At 37.5% G+C, this 23,732-nt stretch overlaps 2 protein-coding genes across 2 annotated transcripts; one reads left to right on the top strand and one right to left on the bottom strand.

Moving 5' to 3' along the window:
- Positions 1 to 73: 73 nt before the first annotated feature.
- LOC112056473 (developmentally-regulated GTP-binding protein 2) lies at positions 74 to 8,893 on the bottom strand. Its single transcript, XM_024096908.2, has 8 exons — positions 8,622 to 8,893; positions 7,899 to 8,059; positions 7,099 to 7,269; positions 6,407 to 6,550; positions 5,582 to 5,689; positions 4,542 to 4,699; positions 3,620 to 3,746; positions 74 to 2,085 (listed from the first exon to the last, which is right to left on the bottom strand). The coding sequence occupies exons 1-8, from the start codon at positions 8,683 to 8,685 to the stop codon at positions 1,924 to 1,926; spliced, it is 1,095 nt and encodes a 364-aa protein (XP_023952676.1). The 5' UTR covers positions 8,686 to 8,893; the 3' UTR covers positions 74 to 1,923.
- A 1,602-nt stretch (positions 8,894 to 10,495) lies between these two features.
- On the top strand, positions 10,496 to 23,636 carry LOC112056477 (uncharacterized). Its single transcript, XM_052884444.1, has 12 exons — positions 10,496 to 10,539; positions 10,778 to 10,878; positions 11,433 to 11,630; positions 11,727 to 11,884; positions 12,026 to 12,223; positions 12,309 to 12,402; positions 12,927 to 13,192; positions 16,861 to 16,979; positions 20,084 to 20,175; positions 20,621 to 20,916; positions 21,647 to 21,810; positions 23,435 to 23,636. Exons 1-12 carry the CDS (start codon positions 10,496 to 10,498, stop codon positions 23,634 to 23,636), a joined length of 1,932 nt encoding a protein of 643 aa, XP_052740404.1.
- Positions 23,637 to 23,732: the final 96 nt, after the last annotated feature.

Raw genomic sequence — 23,732 nt, 5'->3', positions numbered from 1 at the left:
GTTCAAAAAAACATTTCAACTTTGTATGGAAGCCGGCATATTTCAGCCAGTAACAAGAATAATGAAAACCACATTATCAATTCCAATAGATAATTATAATATACAGTGTTATGTAAAAGCAAAGCTTTACATATGTATAAACAAAATAACATAATGCATATTTTATACATTTTCAACTGAAAAATTAGATAGACAAACATCAATCTCCTATTAAAAAGTGGATGCACAATCAGCGACCAAAAAGCGTCACCACTCAATGAGTGCCAAACACAACTTCTTGGCACTCAATTTAAGTAGTCGCATTTGCAAATTCAACCTTAAACTCAATCTTTAAGGTTGAATTTGGGATTTTATTGAATATTGGACTATATATTATTTTTTAGGTATAATTTTCTTTACCAATAATTCTAAAACTGTCAAAGCAAAATTGGCCAGTTCTTAAGTGATGTTTTCTACATGATTGTGCGTCCTTTTATTATAAGAGGTCGATGTAGACAAAAGAAAAAGCTAACTTGACAAACTAGGTATAAAAAAAATATTGCCTGATATAACAGTTGTTGGGTGGTATAAAATGATGGAATACCTATCAAGTTGTTTCCCCTACTACATGTAATGTCAATAATCTTTAAATTAGGAAAAAATAGGCATCTTCTAATAGGCCCAACATGCAACTGTACAGTAGACGAGAAGCAGCCGAGCCGGAAATATCGTTTTTTTGTCCTACCGCAACGATAGAGCGATATTCCCGATTCGGCGTTCTTGGTCGACAATGTCATTTTGTCTCCATGAGATATTATGTCGTGGGTCATCAAACAAAATCAAAATTAATTTAAATCAAGTAGGTTCTTTGTTATTTGACTGTTCGTAAAAATTATCAGATGACCTTTTTTGGTTTTGAAGGCAGGTTCTGTATAGAAGATCCAATAAAGAAATCTGCTTTTTTTAAAATCACATTATAATTTACAATAGTTAAAATTATTACAATTTCTTTGATTTATGTCGCATGATAGGCCTATCCAAAATCGTCCCACCGTAGGCTGCATGTAACATGTAAGTAGGCCTAGGTTGCGCGCTGCAAGGTATGTAACAAAAAAGGACATTGTCGACCAATAGCAACAGAATCTAAAATATCTTGAATTTTAACACAACGAAAGAGTTACGTTTTCGATGATATTGGTCGACAATGTCTTTCTCTTGTCTCGAGAAAACAGTCAGGGATCAAGTTTTTTTTTTAATTTTAGAGGGATGTGTGCCCACGCAGGCAGTTCAGACGTTCTGAGTTCTGCGTTTAGTGTAACATAGACTTTATCATAGCGCTGACAGCTGACGGTCATACCGCACTTTATGCTGCGCGTTGCTAATAACTTACAAACATTAAAGTACGCAGAACCCCCCTTTTGTGTAGGCTCCTGCAAAAAGATACAGTTCAAGTGTTGTCACATCACATGTACACAGACAAATCTCCATGTACACCTCATTTTTATTGTTTTGTTATGAATATTTCTATGGTGAATGGGATAGGATAGGATGGGGTGTGATACCCTCAGACCAACTATTGTATAGGATCTGCCTCGCTAGGTGTTACTTTTCTGTCAAAGTAAACTCAATGATCTAATACGATAATAAAAGCTGTCTCTATAGTATCGATGTTAAATAGTTGTAATCGTGTTCGTCTGTTAAAGAGCTCCGTAAAAATACCTTTTTATGTAGTTGAATGATGTAAAAAACGGACAAAAACTTCTAGTTTAGTATAAGATATATACCAAATATAAGCTCGTTTTCCTCAGAAAATGACAGACAATTTTGTTTGCGACTATGAGTGCGATACAGGTCCTTCTATAATTGGTCTGGGGTGATACCCCACACCAGCACGTACTTGAGCGCGCCCGCCAGCGTGCGGTGGATGGGATGGGGTGGGGGGGACTACTTCTTGATGAGCTGCACCACGTCCTGGTCGTGCACGGAGTGGGCGACGCCGACGCGCTGCGGCGAGTACTTGGTGCTGGTGCCCCACACCAGCGCGTACTTGAGCGCGCCCGCCAGCGTGCGGTGGATGGAGTGGCAAACGTGCTCTATCGTGACACCCTGACAAACAAAAACACCTTTAAATATCCCGAGAACATACACTGGATAGCAGGCCGGAATAGCAAACTATCCATTGATAACAAACTTTTTTTTTTTTTTTATTCTTTACAAGTTAGCCCTTGACTACAATCTCACCCGATGGAAGGTGATGATGCAGTCTAAGATGGAAGCGGGCTAACTTGTTAGGAGGAGGATGAAAATCCACACCCCTTTCGGTTTCTACACGGCTTCGTACCGGAACCCTAAATCGCTTGGCGGTACGTCTTTGCCGGTAGGGTGGTAACTAGCCACGGCCGAAGCCTCCCACCAGCCAGACCTGGGCTAATTAAGAAAATCTCAATATGCCCAGCCGGGGATCGAACCTAGGACCTCCGTTTTGTAAATCCACCGCGCATACCACTGCGCCACGGAGGCCGTCAAAACTCTTGCTATATAAGGTAATATTGAAGCCGGTCTGGATGTATGGCATCGGGCTATGGGGAAGTTCCAGTAACTCTAACATATCCATCCTGCAAAGGACCCAAAACTTAATTTTGAGAAGGATCTGTGGTGTTCCGTGGTTTATAAAGAATAACGAGATTCATGAGCAACAAAAGGTGGAAACTGTCTACGAAGAGATTGACAGAGTCTCGCAAAAGTATAAAACACGACTGATGAGTCATCCAAATGTTCTGGCTTCAAAACTGATTCACAGGACACATCAGAGCAGGCTTAAAAGAAAGCACATTATTTAGACATATTATTATAAAAACAATGAGGAGATGTTCTCACTGGGGAATACACTCGAAAAGCGAAGTTATCATAGAACTTAACTGCTTATAGTTCTTACTGATCGCAGATAAACCCAGAGAAAAAGAAAAAAAAAATATCCCGAGAAACTTGTCTTGTTTGACCATGTAGTGTGAATGTGCAATAGGACTATTATATCTGCGCAGTTTGCCATGTCGCAACTTCAGAGCGGACTTTTCGTTTGGCGGGGACTATACTACCGTCATGTACACGTGTTACAACAGTGTAATGGCCTAAGCAGAATGGGGACGAGTCTCAGACCAATTATAGAAGGACCTGTATCGCACTCATAGTCACGAACAAAATTGTTGTCATTTTCTGAGGAAAACGAGCTTAGATTTTGTATATACCTTACACTAAACTAGAAGTTTTTGCCCGTTTTTTACACAATTCAATTACACAAAAAGGTATTTTTACGGAGCTCTTTAACCGACGAACACGATTACAACTATTTAACATCGATTCTATAGAGACAGTTTTTATAATCGCATTAGATCGTTGATCATATACTTTGACAGAAATGTAACATCTAGCGAGGCAGGTCCTATACAATAATTGGTCTGAGGGACGAGTAGATGATTTTATTGATCAATCAATCAATTGAATTTAACATTTATCAAACTGAAATCCGCCACTTTTTCAACTGCCGAATTTCAGCGCAATTCTTTTATTGGTTTGTTGATACACCAATCAATAAACGTTGATATCTATAGATATAGAGATATTTAATACCCAAAATGCTTACCTTTCTCAGAATAAGTCCGTCGTCAAAGTCGGGCGGTTGTCCGGGCTTCTTGGTGTAGACTCTGATGAGGGCGAGGTACTCCCACAGTGTCTCCAGCAGGAAGTCCAGGTTTAGTTTCATGTTACAACTGAAAAAAAAATGTTTATAATATTTTTTTAAAGAATATAATGTACAAATGTGAAAGTTAAATTTTCACGGTAAAACCACTGTAACGATTTTTATAAACTTTGGTTTCCGTCTTGTATTGTAAAAAAACCGTAATCTTTAATGTACCAAAAGTAGATTAAACACTTGTAAAAAATCTAAATCACCTATTTTAATAATTTTTTTTTAGATTTTTACAAGTACTCATAGTTCAGAGATTCATTTTTTTACAATACAAGACAAAACCACATCAGCACAGATTAATAGTTCACAGACCAATAATTAGATGTAATGTCAGTTACGACGGAGAAAGGCACATATTGAGTGACACTGCCACAGAATGCGAGCGCCAACAGTAAGATCCTACTAGAGCTTTAGATACCCGCTGTAATATAGAACTTGTTGCTGTTCTAAAGAGGCTAAGGTCCTTAAGCAAGTTGTAGAGAGATTTAGCTGTACCCTCAGACCAATTATTGTACAGGACCTGCCTCGCTTGACGTTACTTTTCTGTCAAAGTATATGATCAACGATCTAATGTGATTATAAAAACTGTCTCTGTAGTATCGATGTAAATAGTTGTAATCGTGTTAGTCGGTTAAAGAGCTCCGTAAAAATACCTTTCTGTGTAGTTGAATGGTGTAAAAAACGGGCAAAAACTTCTAGTTTAGTATAAAATATATACCAAATCTAAGCTCAATTTCCTCAGAAAATGACAGACAATTTTGTTCGTGACTATGAGTGCGATACAGGTACTTCTATAATTGGTCTGAGGCTGTACCTGACAACAACGGAGTGCGGCTGGCGCGCTATCCTGTCCACCTCCTGTATGGAGATCTGGTCGATCTTGTTGTACACGTAAAGGCACGGCAGGTACACGCGATTGCCGAGGATCACGTCGATCAGCTCGTCGGCCGTGCAGTCCTCGCGGAACAGCACCTGCGGGAACACGTGGCCTATTTTTTTTATTCATTCACTAGCGGACACGGAATTCAGTTTTTCACAAATCCCGCAGGAACTGTCGATTTTTCCGGGATGAAAGTAGCCTGTGTTAATCCAGGGTATCATTTATCTTCGTTTTAAATTTCAGCCAAATAGGTTCAATAGTTGCGGCGTTAAAGAATAGCAAACATTTTATAATTCTTTATAAAATTAATATTAGTAGGAAAGTATGATTTCAAACTTACACTAACAATTTATTAGCGTGGCCCTTAACAAAAAAAAAATAATAATCACAAAAATTAAAAATTAAAACCAAAAACTTATTTCAAATACCATAACAAATGGCCCATTGGCCAACCTTTGTAAGTTCACTCAAACATACAATCAAATCTTGTCAGGGATGATGTTGAGAGTGCAAAGTGCAAAGTTTGTCAGTGGTGCGTTAACTTCTAGTTAATTCTGACTTCAGACTAATTACATAAAGACCTGCCTCGCTAGACGTTCTGTCATATGATCAATGATCTAATGCGATTGTAAAGACTGTCTCTATATAATCAATGTTTCATAGTTGTAAAAATACCTTTTTGTGTTGTTGAATTGTGTAAAAAACAAGTAAACAACTTCTAGATTAATGTAAGATATACTCTACTACTCTAAGCTCGTTTTCCTCGTAAAGACAATTTTCCCCATGAATTTGTCTACTAGTTACTACTTACTACTAAGACTACTAGTAAATTTGCTTCAATGTTGTACATTTTTAATTAATCTTAATTTATGCATAACAAAACAAAGGGGACAGGAAAAGATTGTTTACCATACAGCCTGAGTTTTACCACAAACTTTACCTCTGTATAATATTAGTGTAGAAGTATAGATTACCTCAGCATTGAATATTTTGTATTCATGTAAAATCATTTGCACCATCTTCTCATCCACCTTCGTCAGTTGACATGTTGAGTTGAAAGATAATCCGCCGCCTTTCTTTTGCTGAAAAATTAAAATAAATTTTAAACAGTATTATTTGATGGCTCTCATATCCAATTTTAATGGCTCTCATACACAATTTTTTATTAGATTAAATGAACTGGTAGTACATAGCATCCAGAGCATACAGCATCTGCACCAGCCGGCCTATTGACTAACATTGAGGGACTTAGCCACCATCAAATCAATAACAACCATATTTGTGTGTGTAACCACGTGTTCCATAAAGCCCATTGTTAACAAAAATCTTAATGTCAACTGGGCAATATTTACTACCAACTTTATGATACCCACATTAAATAAATAGCAATAGTAATGAATAAATGGTGAATTTGAAATCACGTGGCTTAGTAATTACTAACAATAGCCAAACTTAGTGTAGAATGTTTGTTAAGATACAAATTAAAATTGAAGATAGATTTTCTACCTTCGTTTATAATTTTGTTCTTGTTCAGTCTGATGCCCACACTCTCCAGCTCGCGCTCCAGCAGCTGGCGGTGCACGTAGGGCTTGGTGGCGTCCAGCATCATCAGCACCAGGTCGTCGGTGCGCGCTACTGCTGTCACCTTACCTTGAAGTATATATTGGGCTTGTTCTTGTTCAGTCTGATGCCCACACTCTCCAGCTCGCGCTCCAGCAGCTGGCGGTGCACGTAGGGCTTGGTGGCGTCCAGCATCATCAGCACCAGGTCGGCGGTGCGCGCTACTGCTGTCACCTTACCTTGAAGTATATATTGGGCTTGTTCTTGTTCAGTCTGATGCCCACACTCTCCAGCTCACGCTCCAGCAGCTGGCGGTGCACGTAGGGCTTGGTGGCATCCAGCATCATCAGCACCAGGTCGGCGGTGCGCGCTACTGCTATCACCTGAAAAACATCAATTATTTTATAAATAGACGACTTGGCTACATCAAACTAGGAGACAGTTATATTGGATTGGATTGGAAGTTTTTCTTAAACACAACTAACAGAACTGCAGATTTCATAGTTCTCATTCCTGTGGCAATATAGGGATAAATATTGCCTATGTAACTCCCTGATAATATTGCTTTCAATAGGTGAAAGAATTTTACAAATCAGTCCAGTAATCAGAGTCTTTTTGTTACATACAAAAATATTTATTTTACCTATTTATAATATGAGTATAAGATATAAGATTAGTCAATGAAACAAAGTATAAACATTTATAATTTTGTAAAAAAAAAATTAAAATCCCACCCTAAATATACTATCAAAAATTTTCATGAATAAACTACTTTCTATATAAGAAGTTACCACAGAACACATTTGCTTAGTTATGTTATTGATTGCAGATAAGCCCAGAAGAAAAAAAACATACAAAACGAAGTTTTCTGTTTCTGTTCTTTGTGAATACAAGTCGAAAGTACGAGATTAAGCAAATTTAAACAAATTACCTGTCGTCCTCTACCCTTTCCCTGTGCGGCACCCTCAATAATTCCAGGAAGATCGAGCAGTTGTATGTTGGCACCTCGGTACTCTATGACTCCGGGAATACATGTCAGAGTTGTGAACTCGTAGCTCGCTGCCTCTGAGTGTGTGTGTGTCAATGTAGACAAGAGGGTAGACTGGAATACATAGCATCATTGTAATTTACTTCAATAGAATTGATAACAATTAATATTAAAAATGCAAATGTGGCTTTGTTTGTATATTTAATTAATCTTCTATTACAGAGATAGACACTTTTCTCTATATTCATTAACATTAAGATTTAAACCTCAATTGTTGTTAAAGTAGATACTAATCAAAATCAATCTAATCAAAACTGTTTAAAGTTTACTTTACTTTGAAGAAATTTGAGTTTTGAAATTCTAATTGATGTTTATAAATAAGGCAGTTTGTGTCTGTCTTTACCTTTAATACAGACTAAAGACTTGGTATTTAAAAATAACTTTAATCCACACAAAATCTCATATAACATCATTTTTAGTATTTTTTTGGTACCAATTTTTACAAATGTAACTAGAAAACGTAAGGACTTTCCACACAAACTTTCAATCCCTGTTTCACACCCATGTGATTCAATTTTCATGACAAAAAGTATCTTAAAACCTTTTTCGTAAAATAGTCTCAAATTGTGCCAAGTTTCATTTAAATTCATTTAGTAGTTTCAGTGTAATGCCTGGATAGCTAAAATATCCACAGACAAAAACATTTTTGGCTTCAGAATTGCAAACACACGCTCTGCACTTACCTTACCAACTGAAGGGAATCCTATAAGAGCAACTCTGGCATCACCAGACTTCAACACATCAAAACCTTCCCCCTTGTCACCACCCTTCTTGGAAGGTTCAAGGAGCTGAGACCTGTATTTTGCTAACTTTGCTTTCAATAGACCCAAATGATACTCAGTTGCTGAAATAAATACAGTAATTATTACTAGATGTGAATTCAGGAGTACACAAAATTATTATACAGCAATCTCATTAAGACTACATAAGTCATATTCATATAATGAAAACTCAATATCCATTTCAGTGGTGTGCACAAGGTTTGTAGTAGGTCTAGTTCAGCGTTACCCATCAGGTGGGTTGTGACCCAGCACCAGGTCACCAAAAAAAAATGCCAAGTCACAGCATTATGGAGGCAACTTTAAATAAGAACTAGGAGGTATTAGGAGTGGGTACGACAATAGACCAACGGGGCGGGTATGGAACCACAACCTCTTGTTGATGAGTCCGACCGCTCTTACCATTGAGCTATTGCGGCTCTAATTAGTGACTTTATAAGGTAACTTTACAAGATTCTAACGTAAGGTAGAATCCACTGGGAAGAGCCAATAAGAATCTCAACACTTAAAAATGCCGAATTGTGTTTTCTAATATTTATATAGAATTGACACTATGATAATATGAACAGTGTAATACTATTATTATTAATAATTCAAGCGGAAAATGTATCTTAAAAAGAAAATTACCTTTATTTTTCTGAGTTCTCGCTATTTCCTTTTCGATTTCGGAAATCTTTTCCAAAATACCCATGGTTTCGAAAAACGGTTAACCAACAAAATTTAACTTACTTCTTATATAAATATTTTAGCACAAAAATGTCATCTCTTTACAATGCTTAGATCTAATTATTGCATAAATTGATAAAATTGTATTCAAATGGAATTGATTAAAACTAAAAGCAATAAAAGTTTAGGTTATTAATTCGTTGACTGTTGTCAAATGACAGTGACACATGTGCAAATGCAAACAAAATACTTGAAAATTTAGCAATGTCACTGTCAAATTCGAGCCACAGTTTCAAAATCAAAATGTGGTGGCCATGCAGCTGTTAAAGCAGCGGATCCTTATAATATAAAAAATCTGCATAAAGAATAAAATTATAGGCTAAAATTCGGCAGCATAATTTAATAAAATATCGCCTCCTTGTTCCTAGCAATACGTATATTATAAATTAAATTAAATTACAATACAAAATTTACATAACAAATGTTGGCTAAACCTTAGGAAAAGCTTGTAAAAATCCATTGCGTTAAATAAATATTTTTGACTTATAACAATCACTAAGTATTATGTTTTTTAGATGTGTAAAATTACACATCTAAAAACATAACAGCAGTCTAGCTTTTATGGATATGGATGACTTGCAATAACACGTGTAACTCCCGATAGCTTAGCAATTCGGAGCTTGATTATATTTGTCTGCTCTTACGTTTATAACACTCTCACTCATCCCTAATTAAAAAAAGTTAACATTATTACCTATCCAATAAAAAAAGAATCATATAACATGGTATAGAAACACCAAAGTTATACTAATATAAATAATAATTTTATACTATAAATTGGTTACGTCCCTACAAAATCACCGCAACAAGTGATCCGAATAATTTAATAGGCTACACAACTGAGTGCACACATAAACAATTTTGTCTTTAATTCCATTATTTGTTTATCTATAAATATAAAAATCAATCCATATATCCTTTGGTCACGCCATCACGCGTGGACACATGGACCGATTTAACTATTTTTCTTTTTTTATGTGTTTGCTATTGTCAGGAGAAGGTTTTATGACAGAAAAAATTTAAAAAAATTGCTCGGGTAATTCGAAAAAGGGGTAGGTGGAGATAGGATAGGGGTAGTTGAAAGTTTACATCGAGTTTCACGCAGACGTGGTCGCGGGCGTCCGCTAGTCTTCAATATTGTAAGAATTACCTTCCATTATAAAAGCTAGGGAAGCCCAAGTCAAAGTCAAAATTCATTTATTTCAAGTAGGCGTTATGTACAAGTTCTTTAAAAACGTCAGGTTTTGTTATGATGTAGATAGTTAAAGTCGAAAAACAAATTAAAGTTATGATGGTTTTATAGAAACGAACATGCTAAGAAATTTTTTAATTAGTACAGGTGACAGAATGGTGCGTCACTCTTTTCATTATCAGATTATTTAAAAGACCCACTATAAGGCCATGCCTCCCTCCTTATAATTTTTTTTTTTCGTGTTGAGTAAGTGCCGATGGCTCCATGCGGGACCACTACGGCGTCACCGGGGGGTTTGGGCGACCGCAGAAGCATCGCCTAATGAGACCCGAAGGCTGTAATAAAGATAAAGGACGGAACGGCTCTCTAAGGGCGTCGCCTATGAGACTTCTCCTTATAATAGTGGGGTACTACGCTCCTCTATTGCGGGTTGGTAGCCTAAGGTGATAATTTTAAATTGTTTAACAACCACTATTAGATATTAATCATTATGACCGGGACCGACGTCCTAACATGATCTACAAGGCACAACCAACTTCTCAACTACGGACTGAGAATTTACAAAAAAAAAAATATTAATTAAATGAAGAAAGAAAAGCCCGACCCAGAAGTTGAACCCAGAACCCCGTGATCCAAAGACAAGTAGGTTAACTATTGGGCAAACGAGGCAGTTGGTCAATTGGGCGTTAACGCATTGCAACCAACGAGATTATGGGTGACGTTCAATCGATCAATAAAAATATTCTCACGATGAATAAGAAAGGGTTTTATTCATTAATCTTTATAAAATGGTATTAGCTCTAAATTAAACTTGCACTAGTAATTACCGTAAAACAATTCCTAAATAATTTAGTTATTTTTGTAGTGTTTGTGTTTTCTCGCAAGAAAGGCAAACCAAGTCATTAGAGGAGTTGGAAATGCACTATGAAGATGAAAAAAATTCCATGATCGCTATTACTGAATCAGGTAGGTGAAATAAATGTTTTAAAGATATAATTAGCTTAAACAATATCTTCGTGCATCTAATAAAAAACACGTTTCCACTACCAATATTTTTTATTTTTTTAGCAAAGGTTTTATACCATTAGATATGTCACTAGCGCATTGAAACAGAGGCGAACAAAGGTGGCTAATTGTCTTAATTTCATTTAATCACATAGTACATAACGAAAGTTATATTTAAACAAATAATACCTAAATACGAGCATCTTCTACAATGTCGTGTTGTGTGTTCGGGAAGTGTGCGCTGTGTGGAGTAGCTAAATACAGATATTTTTTTGTAGTGACTTTAAAGGCATGTAACATATCTAGCATAAAATATCGTCGTTTTTTAGTTATTTCTTTGGGGTCTTCCTATTTTTTAAAAAGAAGTACCTAAACAAAATTAATTAAAATTAGTCCTTTTCTGAGCTTTCTGATATTATATAATTATTACAGTACTTACCTTTAGATATTTCACACTCTACTTGAAATGTTTGCTTTAAGTTTAAGCACAAATACAAATTACACTTTTATTGTAGATGATATTATTTACGATGAATTTTATGACGAAATGGATAATAGAGTAAAAACGGACAATTCAATGGATATTATCTTCTTTGGACCTCACAGTTCATTTTTGAGATTAGACTCTGAAACAATTTTACATTTATTAACAACAATTAAAAAGGATCACATACCTAGATCTAGAGCTTTGCTAGCGTGGGATATTATCACTGGTAAAAATGGATTTTTAATTTCAAAAACCTTAAGTAGTTTAACTAAAATACTTTGAAACAGATGTTTTCTGTTATTTATTGTAAATGTATTTTTAGATGGCAAAACTGCAGCATTTCTACAGGGCCGAGAATTTTTAGCATTTGAACGGTTGTTAAATGTTATACCAGAAGAAGATTTGTATTATGCTGATTTTGGAGACTCATCTGTATTTAACTATTTTTCAAAACGTTATGTCCCTATAACCAATAGAAAGGTTCGTCACAATAAACAAAAATGTTATCACCTATAAAATGTATCATAAAAGATTGATTTGGTATATTGAATATTTAATGGGTTTATTCAATACGATATTATAACAACTAATAAATATAATAATAATAAGTTTTAAATTCAGTTCGGAATATTAGCTGCTGCATACAGACGGTATTATGGCAATGATTGGTATAGAACTGCTTCGCATATAAATGAATTAGGATATTTGATATGCGCATTTCCTACACATGATCTAAAAAGAATAGCACCAGATACATTTAAAGAACTTACGTTTGATGTATTGAGTAAGCTAGATAGATGTAGCGTGGAACAGACTAAGGTATTTTTTGTATACAACAGGTAAAATACTTATTATTAGAAGATAAATATCTAGAAAGTAAAAAAAAAAATATTATGTGTTGCAGGCTCTTTATGATATTGCTACTCATCCCGACGCCTATGGAGAACCATATAAATGGTCATCACATGAAGTTGGCCGATTGAATATCTTATTTAATTGTAAGGCTTGAATAGTTTATTAATAATTTGAATTCGTAATTCCTATTTTATTTTATTATACCAACCTAAAGAACAAAGTATATTGTAAGTCTAGATTGGCACGAGTCAATTTTGTTCAAAACTTGCTATATTCAAGGGCATAGCCATTATAAGCCAGGATTCGCATTGCACGTATGGACCCAATGGTCTCCTTTTTCATACACATCTTCCAAGTTCCAACCCGCTACATTTCCATCGCAAGCTATGGAGCTCCCCAATGGCTCGTCTAGGGATCTGCTGGCCACCTCCTTCATCCGTACCTCACTACGCCCATGTCTAAATTTCTTATAGGACTGAGTCCTGTTATTATTCACGTTAATTAAAGTCTTCAAACACAGTCTAGTTGTTCTTAGAGAGTAAGCTAATAGTGGTATAATTAGTGAAATAATTAAGCTATTCTGCAGTATGTATATCAATGTAATCTTACAATTATCTAAATACTTAAATGCATTGACAAAATTAAATAAATATAAATTTTATTTCAGGTATATCAAGTCAACAAATAAGTTCCATACAATTAGAAGCTATTACAGCAATTAGTACAAATGTTTTGAAAAGTATGAATCAGAAAAAATTAGGATTTTTCACCATGCAACAAATTTTGAGAATGAATCCGAAAACTCGACGTATTTATATTTTAAGAATACAATTAAAAAATAGTCTCGACACCAGTCAAATTAGCAGAAAAAGCTCTAACAAAATAGAATCTGGTATTTTTTTAACACTTGAGAGCATGGTCACCCTAATTGTGGTTAAAACTTTGAAAGTCATTTAAAAAAATTATCAATGAAGTTGCTTTTTCCATAAAATCTTTAATATAGAATAAATATATTACGAATATATCTTTTCTGTTATATACAGCATTTCAATACCTACCTATTTTAATCATTATATAATATTATGCTGGTATAGCAGGTACCTTGGATGCCTTTGATAAAACTATGTATAATGTACTAGTCGTCGCTCTGCGGTTTCACCCTCGTAGTGTTGTTTCCGATACCGTGAGAATGCGGGGGTAAAATAATATAGTCTATGACACTCACAAATAACGTGGCATTCTAGTGGTAAAAGAATTTTCAAAATTGGTTTAGTAGATTCAGAGATTACCTCGTAGCCTAGCCACACCACAAACTGTCCCTATTTATAAGTTAAGTAGGTATTAGATATATTAACAAAGGTTCCTAGGTATGTGAGTAAAGAAATGACGAAGTTATGCGCGAACACACATAAAAAAATATATATATTATAGGTATACGGTCGAATTGAGAAACCTCCTCCTTTTTTTTGAAGTCGGTTGAAAATGATTATATACAAGTAAATTTTATGGCGCCTCTCCCATTTGCTCCTAATAATATGTAGATACCTACACAAAAATGGTGAATGTAAAAAAATCATGTGCATGTAGCTTAGACCATTAATAACATCTAGGCATCTGAAATAGAAAATAAGTATTGAAGTTTTCTCAAGTTTTGTATCTTTCAACGCTTTCAACATAAAATTACTTGTGGTTTTTGACCTTTCATCGAGGAACCTTGATTCTCGCGATTCTTGGAAATGCTAAAATTTAAAATTTTGAACAGAGAACAGTAACAAGTAATATTGTTGAACTTCCGTTTTAAGACACTTTTTCAAGAAATTTCTCTGAATTTTAAAAGCAAACTCCTCATAATTGAGTTTAAAATGGATTTGTATTATTATTTTATATATTTAAAAGTAATTTATAAAGATAAAAGAAATTTGTTTAATGTAAATTTTGCTAAAACAGCTAATCAGTTGACTTTATTTATTATAATTTCTTTTCAAGGTCATGATTATTTAGCATTTATACGCCATTTTGTTGGTATTTTTTATTGCGCCATTTTGAATTTTGATTTTATTATTTCTAGGAAGTTCGCTCGTTGAGGACGTTCGGATTAAGGGCTCCCCGCGGATTATTATAGTTATTTATTCTAAGATTAAATTAATTTAAAATCTAAATAAAAATGCCGTCTATTAATTTATCAAGTGAAGTAAATCAAATAGAATTATTTACAAAATTATTGTCTCTAACGGAAAATACTCTTTACACATTAACGCAAGTAAATGGGCAGAGGATTTTTAGACGGGCACCCCACGCATGGTATGGTCCACAACCTTCCAGAAATTGTGAGGTAGGTACCTTTAAAGTACATTTATTTACATACCTACTTATTTAGTTATTAAAGTTCTACATAAATAAATCTCCTGTTTCGATAGGTTGTTTAGCGCTAACTCGACGACTCTATACCTACTCATTGCGTTATCCGCCATTTTTATTTTCTAAAGTGTACCTACTTTTATTTCATTCAAAATAACTAAATAGTTCCACCACTATTCAATACATATCAACAAAATTCAAGTGTCTGTCGGTGATTTCAAAACACTTAATGTCTGTCTGTTTGTCCGGGCTTTCTTAAAGTAACTTTCACTGTAAGATAAATGAGGTCACTGAGCAACTTAAATCCTTCTCTTTACCCCGGAAAGACCATGGTTGCCGCAGGATTTGTGTAAAAATAAATTTCATGCCAAAGAAGTCTTGGGTAGTGCTAGACTACTAGCTATAGCTAGCTTGTAGGCCTAGTTCTGACTACTTAGTAGTCGAGTACGAACGATTTTTGGGCGGTAAATTAAAAAATTGTTCGTACTGTATAGCCAGATCTTGTAACATCTCGGGAATTAAACAATACCTATGTTCAACCTGCGCGTAGCTTACCCGCATGTAGAACTTAGGTAATGTTTAAATACTTAACTCCTCGTACGCGAACATCGAGACGTGAGGAGACGCCGCGATGGGCGACGGTCGGCGCGCCGCGGGTGGAAGAAAGGCGCGCGGGGTGACGCGCCCAGCGCTGCCGAAGCGTCGCGGCGTCGCGTCGCTACATTCGATATTTAAAAATTTTCATTGCGCGTCGTCGATTCTTCACAAACGATGTTCCGAATTTAAGTTTGCAATTTGCATCGTACCACGTCGCGAATTCAGTTTCGGTTTCAGCTGTAGTTTTTCGCGGAAGCTTGGCCGAAACCAAAAGTTGTTAGTTGGGTCCGACACTAAATAGGTAGGTATCTATTATGCACAGAATAAAGATGGTCCAGAATGAGTCTTTACAAGCAGCGTGGTGAAGCCGGTAAAATCCATAAAAAAAAAACGTCACGCGTCTTTCTGACAATTTGACATCCACATTTAACGAACATTTTTCATAAATAACTTTTATTTCAAAATTTAACACTATCAACAATTAGGTACGTAAATTAATATAATAGTCAATAAAAAAATACTCCATCTTATTTCTTTAGTTTTTGTAAACATTTTTTAAATATTTTAAAACTTACGCCATTTTTCTTGAATAATATTGAAAATTACTGATGCGGCGCTTTGTGTCCTACTGAGTACTGACTCGAGAATATTCGTTCTTGAGTTTTGTATTTGGAGCGGCTACGACACCATCGTGTTTCGTGCGGTCTATCTGCCTATTATTCTTTAATCTGTGTGTTTGGATTTTGGTCTATCCTATCGTCGACGGTCGTGGCATACCTACTGCCTATTTTTTTCGCTTCTCTATTTAGATGTGCTGCAGGCCGCTCTGCGTCGGCTTTGTAATGCTAGCCACTCACCACCCAATAATTTCGTGTGCCTGCAGCGTTGGTTTGACAGCCTCAGTGCCCCAGTGGTATGCGCGGTGGATTTATATGACAGAGGTCCTGGGTTCGATTCCCGGCTGGGCCTATTGATGATTTCTTAATTGGTTCAGGTCTGTCTGGTGGGAGGCTGCGGCCGTGGCTAGTTACCACCCTACCGACAAAGACGTACCTCCAAGCGATTTAGCGTTCCGGTAAAACCGATAGAGGTGTGGATTTTCATCCTCCTTCTAACAAGTTAGTACGTCTTTAAGTAGTATGTACGTCTTTGCCGTTTGCTACGTTTGAGCCGTGATAGCCCAGTGAATATGACCTCTGCCTCCGATTCCGGAGGGTGTGGGTTCGAATCCAGTCCGGGGCATGCACCTCTAACTTTTCAGTTGTGTGCATTTTAAGAAATTAAATATCACGTGTCTCAATCGGTAAAGGAAAACATCGTGAGGAAACCTGCATACCAGAGAATTATCTTAATTCGTGAAGTCTGCCAATCCGCATTGGGCCAGCGTGGTGGACTATTGGCTTTATCCCTCTCATTCTGAGAGGAGACTCGAGCTCAGCAGTGAGCCGAATATGGGTTGATGACGAATGACGTCTTTGCCGGTAAGGGACCCTACCCTACCAAGAAGAAGGCAATAGTAGACTGTTGTGTTTGAAAGTATATGTCCAGGAGTGGACGTCCAGCGTTTATTAATGATGTTGATGATAGCGGACGCTTTCGGCTTTCTATTTGATGTTTTCAATAGTTTGATGCGCCCTTGTCGGCAGGTGTTCATCGGGCGTATCCCGCAGGACTGCTTCGAGGACACGCTGGTGCCACTGTTGCAGCGCGCGGGCGAGCTCTACGAGTTCCGCCTCATGATCAACTTCTCCGGCTGGAATCGCGGGTGAGATATCACTGTATTGTATACTTCTATGCTAATCTATACTAGTACTAGCGGACCCGATCATACTTCGCTTTGACTGCACTTGTTCCCTATCCCTACCCTACCCTGCCTCTACCCCTACCTTCTATCCCTACCTCTACTCTACCTTACCCTACCTCTAGGCTCTACCCCTACCCCTACCATGCCCTACCCTACCCTACCTCTAACCTTAAAAACTCCGTAAAAACCATCGTCATACTTCAAGGAATATTTAAAAAACATAACCAATCTGTGGAGACGTTCTCGAGATTTGCGCTAAGCAACACTTTTCATACATTAATTATTTTTATTTAAATATGAGTTGATCGCTGTACTAAATTTCGTCCAGTCAGTTCAGCCTATTTAACTGTGATTGAGTACCAAATACAGTGTGTTTTAAAAATACCGTCCGATCCAAAATGTGCGTGTAAGCATTATAATATTATAAACAGAAAAAATATTTAAAAAAATATTATTCAATAATTAAGCATTTTTATCGTGATAATAAAGTATCTAATTTTAAACATAAATTGTCCCAAAACTTGGAAAATTAAAAAAGTGACAACACTGTACTATCAATCGTGGTACGTATATCTAGATTATTACCTCCTACCTACACACCTGTGGCACAAAAGTCGGCAAAATTGAAAGCCTTTTGACAATGCCGTGCCGCATATCGTAAAGAGTAGGTAGTAGGTACCATCGTTTTCGGCGCCCACTGTCTTTGAAACACAAGATGATAAAGCTCCTTGACAAACCCATCACCTTGTTGTGTGTACTTGTGTGTTTACTTGCCCATTCAATACCGCTTTGAATAGAAACGTGTAAACGCAGCACAAACATAGATGGCGGCGTTTTTATTTTGTAGTAATGCCTACTAATAATAAATTAACCTATCTCAACTTTTGTGTTGCCATGTAAGTTTTTATAACTTTGCATTTTTTTATGTTAATTTCGTGCAGGGAAAAAAAATGTATTTCTTTTAAAATAAGGACTGCATAAAAATAATGTATACACGATACCTAAGTACACCCTTAAGGGCCGGACGGTATTTCCTACAACACACTGTATTTATAAAAAAATAAATAATAAAATAGTCGCTAAGTTTTATGAAATTTTCCAGTATTCTGCGCAATTTTCTAGTTCTGTATGAATCTTTTGCAAATCAAAACAAACAAATCCGTGGTTTTCAAGTTAGTTACCTATAACGTGACCTAGGGAAGTAAGAAATCGTTTCTGTTTTGTATGGAAAAAGAAAATTGTGAAGAAGTTAAAGCCAGCTCGACTCTACTGGGTTCGAGACGTCCTCTAGTTTTTGCGCTTAAAAAAACATTAGGCGATTTATTTTTATTTATTGTAGATGTAAAAAAGCTTTGTAAAAATATTATATTACGGTTGTACAGCTGATATAACTGTAAAAATAATATTTTATTGCTGCATCTCGAATCTTTGAAACCTGTTTAACATAATAATTTGACTTTTGAATAAATAATAACTTACCCACGCGTGTACTCAAAATCAAAATCAAAATTCATTTATTTCAAGTAGGCTCAATTTACTAGCGCTATTGACACGTCAGTTGACTATTTGTAAAGATTCTACCACCGGTTCGGAAGGCAGGTTCTGCTGAGAAGATACCAGCAAGAAACTCAACAGTTGCTCTTTTGAAATGAAAAAGTCATACAGTATTATAATTTACAATTGAACTCTTTACATAACTACGTGATTAATGATTATAATGATGGAAACATCATTTCCACCAATATACTTTATCATTAATCACGTAAGTAGTAGACACCGTTGGTTAGTTGGTTAGCTGAACTTATCTTACTCGTTTCGTTGGTTCAGAGCCACAGGCCGCAGCACACATATCGTTTCACTATCAACTCATTGCGACGAACTGGCATTTGGCATCTCTTTACGTGATGTGGTTTAAATGCTATAGGCATACGCCAGTCATAGTTGAGGCGACGCCTGGTTGACAAGGAGGCCATATTAAGCGCCCGCCATGGCTCAGGTTGTAAAACCACCTTGTATAACTCGTGCGAATTAACTTGACACGTGACTCCAAACTCTACTCTCCCGCCGCATCGCCGCGCCAGGGCGCTTAGTACCTACCGTTATCGTAGTTATTAAAATTGCTTGGCCGAAACCGAAACCGTATTTCGGCATCAGTCTTAGTGTTTTCGGCCTAAACCGAAACTTCCACATGTGGTAATTTTTTCGTACGAAAGAAAACCTAAATTTGATCAGTCTGGAACAAATCCACCGATTTGTGTGCGTTTGGCAGCGATGGACGCAGTTTATTAAAATACTATACTAAATTACCAACTATATATTAAACTACTATAAACTAATATTACCTGCTAAGTATACACTATTAACTACAGCGGACCCTTTTCCGAAACCGAAAGTTCGATTGAACACTAATAAATCAAAACTATTTTTGCACTCAATGGATACCGTAAGTCTTTTTTTTTTATTGTTTACAAGTTAGCCCTTGATTACAATCTCGCCTGATAGTAAGTGATGATATAGTCTTTCGGTTTCTACACGGCATCGTACCGGAACGCTAAATCGCTTGGCGGTACGTCTTTGTCGGTAGGGTGGTAACTAGCCACGGTCGAAGCCTCCCACCAGCCAGACCTGGGCCATTTAAGAAAATCTCAATCTGACCAGCCGGGGATCGAACCCAGGACCTCCGTTTTGTAAATCCACCGCGCATACCACTGCGCCACGGAGGCCGTCAAAAATTCGCACGAGAGTTAAAAAAGCAATACGTTAAAACACGTTGGCGCTTTTATTAACGTTCTAAATTTAAATTCGTGGTCTATTTCCAACGCCCAAAATTGAAAATGCAACAATGCTCAATAAAAAAGCGTCGTGTTTTAAAAACGATGTGTGGATACTCGTATATACTTGAGAATGCATTTGTTGTATTTGAACGCTTTATTACGTCCTTTAAATCCATTCCATGCGAATGAGGCATAAGAAAGCGTCATCCGAGGTGTCAAGATAATTCGCACGAGTTGTATATAACATTTTAGTACTTAGCTTATCAGTCCAATATTGTTGACCTTTCTCAGGTACGCTTTCGCGATGTATACTACGGAAACCGGAGCCTGCAACGCTATACGTCTGTTCAACAACTACATGATCAGACCGTCCTGGCATTTAGGTAGGGGTACATTTTCAATTTGTTGGTTTTTTTTCAATATTTTTGGAGTTTTTATATACCTACCTGTAGCCCCCGGTATGAAAAAAATATGGACAGTAAAATTCGATGAACGAATGACAGCGTTACGTTTTTGAGCGCAACCTATTCTGCGCACCTTCCACCGCGCGCTGTTAGCGGGCGCGCACGCCGCGGCCTGCTGCTCCTCGGTTGCGCACCTTTTACTTTCAGGTATTTAGCCAGTCGATCGGAAAGAGTAAACTCCGTTCGTGCGTCGGAGTTGACACACACGTTTTCTAATTAGGTATATTTTTGTTAGTAAATTTTGCTGCGATTACACTTATCGACACGATACTAGTAGCAGAGATTGTACAAATACGTGCTTACTTTACCGAGTTTGTTTGTATTAGTACAAAAATAAATGTCTTCACTTGTTTCACTTGTGTAGGTGTGTGCCCGTCGATCAACAACTGCCGCATATTCATATCGCGGATCCCGGCGACGATGCCGTCGGCGGATATCGTGAGCTTGCTGTACGCGCTGACGGACGACGTGAAGGAGGTCCGCATCCGCCGCACGGCCGCCTCGTGCGCCGCCATCGTGGAGTACCACTCGCACCGCGGCGCCGCCATGGCGCGCAAGACGCTGGTCGCGGCCGCCACGGCCACGTGGGGCGGCGGCGCGCGCCCCGCCGTCGACTGGTCGCTGCCACAGTCGCCGCAGATGATGCGCCAGTATCGCGAGGTGAGATTCGTTTCTTTTTATATTCTTTACAAGTTAGCCGTTGACTACAATCACTACAATGGTCAGTGATGTTGCAACCTTAGATGGAAACGGGCTAATTTCTTAGGAGGAAGATGAAAATTCAAAATTCACTCCACACCCTCTTTCGGTTTCTAAACGACAATCGCACCGGAACGCTAAGCTAAATCGCTTGGCGGTACGTCTTTGTTACCAATAATACACTGTAATCTTTGCGTCTTTGTCGGTAGGGTGGCAACTAGCCACGGCCTTACCATAGCCGAAAAATATATGATTTTTTTTTCAATCTAGTAGAACGATGATGAACTATTTAAGACTATTAAAATAAAATGTCAACTTGCCTATTTTCTATGGGCATACACTCTCTGCATAACCACGCGCGGACGGCGAATGGACCGCTCGGTGAGCACATATTACGAGCGAGAACGATGCATTGGCGACACGTTGCTTCTCCTCCCGGAAACCTATGTTTTCATACAATCCTCCATAGGTGAACAAATTTTTAAAATGATTGTACATTTCACTGAGGTACAATTTTTTTAAAACATCATGTTATTAATGAAAGAAATTATTGTACATACATTCATAAAACATTGACCCATCGTCGAGCTTGGGAACCTATGCTGTATAGAATGGGATAAAATAGACCATAATAATAATTATGGCATTCCGTTAGCTGCATGTTGTTTAGTTAGTTATGTTGTAAGCGCAGACCGGTCGCTGGACGCCCGACGGCGGCGTGGAACTGCGGCACGCGGACGAGCCGGCGGCGCCGCCGGGCGCGCACGAGCAGGAGCGGCGCCTGCGCTTGATCCAGACGGCGCAGCGCAACGCCGTCATTGCGGCCATCGCTGAGGCCTCGACCAGCGGTAACGGGTGAGTTGGCGGTTGGCGATAAGACACGTTTTCACGCCCAAATGATGGGGATGATGACTAGGTTTGGATATATTGATTTTTATGATACATTCGGGTAAATAAGGTCAATGCTAACTAATTTGTACATAAAAAGCAAAGATTGTCTGGATATTTGCAAAGTAAAAAGATTATATAATTTCAAAATCGATTAAAAATCTTTTTTCGTAATTAGAAGGAAATTCATAAAGTTTTAGCTTTCTTAAATTAAATGTGACATTTTTCAATAAATTAACGCACAAATAACAAACATATTAGTTAGTAATTTTGTTTGAACGCCCATTCAAATCTAACGATCATTATGAGCTACAACGTCATTAAATCGTACCATTTTGTTTGTATAGGGCGTATTTCAGGGATCCGCGGCAGCGCCGCAAATCTGACCCTCCCTGTAGCTCCGAAAGTAATGATCGCAGATAACCTGTTACTTTTTAACTGACTTCCAAAAAGGAGGAGGTTCTACGTTCGGCTGTATGTATGTATGTTTTTTTTTTTTTTTATGTATGTCCAGCGATAATTCCGTCAATTATGGACCGATTTTGAAAATTCAAGATGATCATGTTCACAGACGATGGAATTCGTCAAGGATTTACAGCAGTCACCTTTTGTTTGGGCGTGATTAATTTGTATTGATGAGTACTTTCCACCTATATGGGTTGTGACTGTATTAAGGGTCTGGTGATGAAGACGAGGGACAGTGAAGAGAACTCCTCGACGGTTCACAGTAGCTACCTTGTGTTTGGACTTGATAAATTTGTATTGATGAGAATTTTCCACGTAGATGGATTGCGACTGTATTAAGGGTCTGGTGATGAAGACGAAGCACAGTGAAGAGAACTCCTCGACGGCTCACAGTAGCTACCTTGTGTTTGGACTTGATAATTTTGTATAAAAAAAATTCAACCGACTTCCAACTCAAAAAATAACTTTAACTAAAAAGCAAAAAATAACATCCTACCTATGTGCTACCTTCTGATCAGTTTGAAGGCGGTGCCAAGCCAGTGTCGTGTTTTAATTAAAGCTGTTTCTGGAATAACCACAGAAATTTTGTAGTTTAAACGTATTTAATTAAAACAACACAAGTTATTTTTTGAGTTGGAAGTCGGTTGAATTTTTTTCATTAAAATTTTTTACAAAATACTATTAGCATACTCCTAATTTATATTCAACTAGCGGACGCTCGCGACTTCATCCGCGTGGAATTTAGTTTTTCACAAATCCCTCGGAATCCCATGGATTTTTACCGGGATAAAAAGTAGCCTATGTGTTAATCCAGGCTATAATATATCTTAATACCAAATTTCAGCTAATTCGAGGCATATTAGAGTAAGAAACATTCATATCATCAAAATCATCAGTTTTCCTAAATCTCGGAAACCATGTATTTTTTCGGGATAAAAAGTAGCCTATGTGTCAATCCAGAGTAAAATCTATTTCCATTCCAAATTTCAGCCAAATCGCTTCAGTAGTAGCGGCGTTAAAGTGTAACAAACATACATCCAAACATCCATACAAACTTTCGTGTTAATACTAGTAGGAGTAGGATAGTAGGATTTAAAAAACTGTCATCATTCCCTATTGTCCACAGATGGTTCGCTCAACCGTACGACGCGGATTCTCACGCGTCGTCCACGCCGTCGCCGAGCACTTCGGGCTCCAACTACAACGTGTGGGCTGCGCCGGACCCGCCCGCGGGGACCTCCGCCGGGACTCCGCCCCAGGACTTCAACCCGTGGACCACTAAGTACCCGCATTACGATTTCCTTCTGCCCCCTAAGGACGAGGAGTGAACGCTAGGACAGTAAGGGGCCGCAGTATATTCTCAAAATTGTCTGCATGCTTGTATACTCTTACACGTGGGTGGAAATTCAAAAAAAAAATTGTTT

This window comes from Bicyclus anynana, chromosome 11 (assembly GCF_947172395.1).
Source record: "Bicyclus anynana chromosome 11, ilBicAnyn1.1, whole genome shotgun sequence".
NCBI classification, from domain to species: domain Eukaryota; kingdom Metazoa; phylum Arthropoda; class Insecta; order Lepidoptera; family Nymphalidae; genus Bicyclus; species Bicyclus anynana.
The sequence above is the reverse complement of the archived record's forward strand: the minus strand, read 5'-3'. Positions and strand labels throughout refer to the sequence as shown.

What these genes read in the sequence shown, in the direction of transcription:
- LOC112056473 (XM_024096908.2), bottom strand. Translation starts at nt 8,685, where the DNA reads ATGGGTATTTTGGAAAAGATTTCCGAAATCGAAAAGGAAATAGCGAGA. An exon ending in GAGAACTCAGAAAAATAAAG is followed by an intron (nt 8,060 to 8,621) that starts GTAATTTTCTTT and finishes TATTTATTTCAG; the next exon opens with CAACTGAGTATCATTTGGGT. An exon ending in ACGGACTTATTCTGAGAAAG is followed by an intron (nt 2,086 to 3,619) that starts GTAAGCATTTTG and finishes TTTGTTTGTCAG; the next exon opens with GGTGTCACGATAGAGCACGT.
- LOC112056477 (XM_052884444.1), top strand. Translation starts at nt 10,496, where the DNA reads ATGAAGAAAGAAAAGCCCGACCCAGAAGTTGAACCCAGAACCCC. An exon ending in GAAGTTGAACCCAGAACCCC is followed by an intron (nt 10,540 to 10,777) that starts GTGATCCAAAGA and finishes TTATTTTTGTAG; the next exon opens with TGTTTGTGTTTTCTCGCAAG. An exon ending in CAGACCGTCCTGGCATTTAG is followed by an intron (nt 20,176 to 20,620) that starts GTAGGGGTACAT and finishes TCACTTGTGTAG; the next exon opens with GTGTGTGCCCGTCGATCAAC.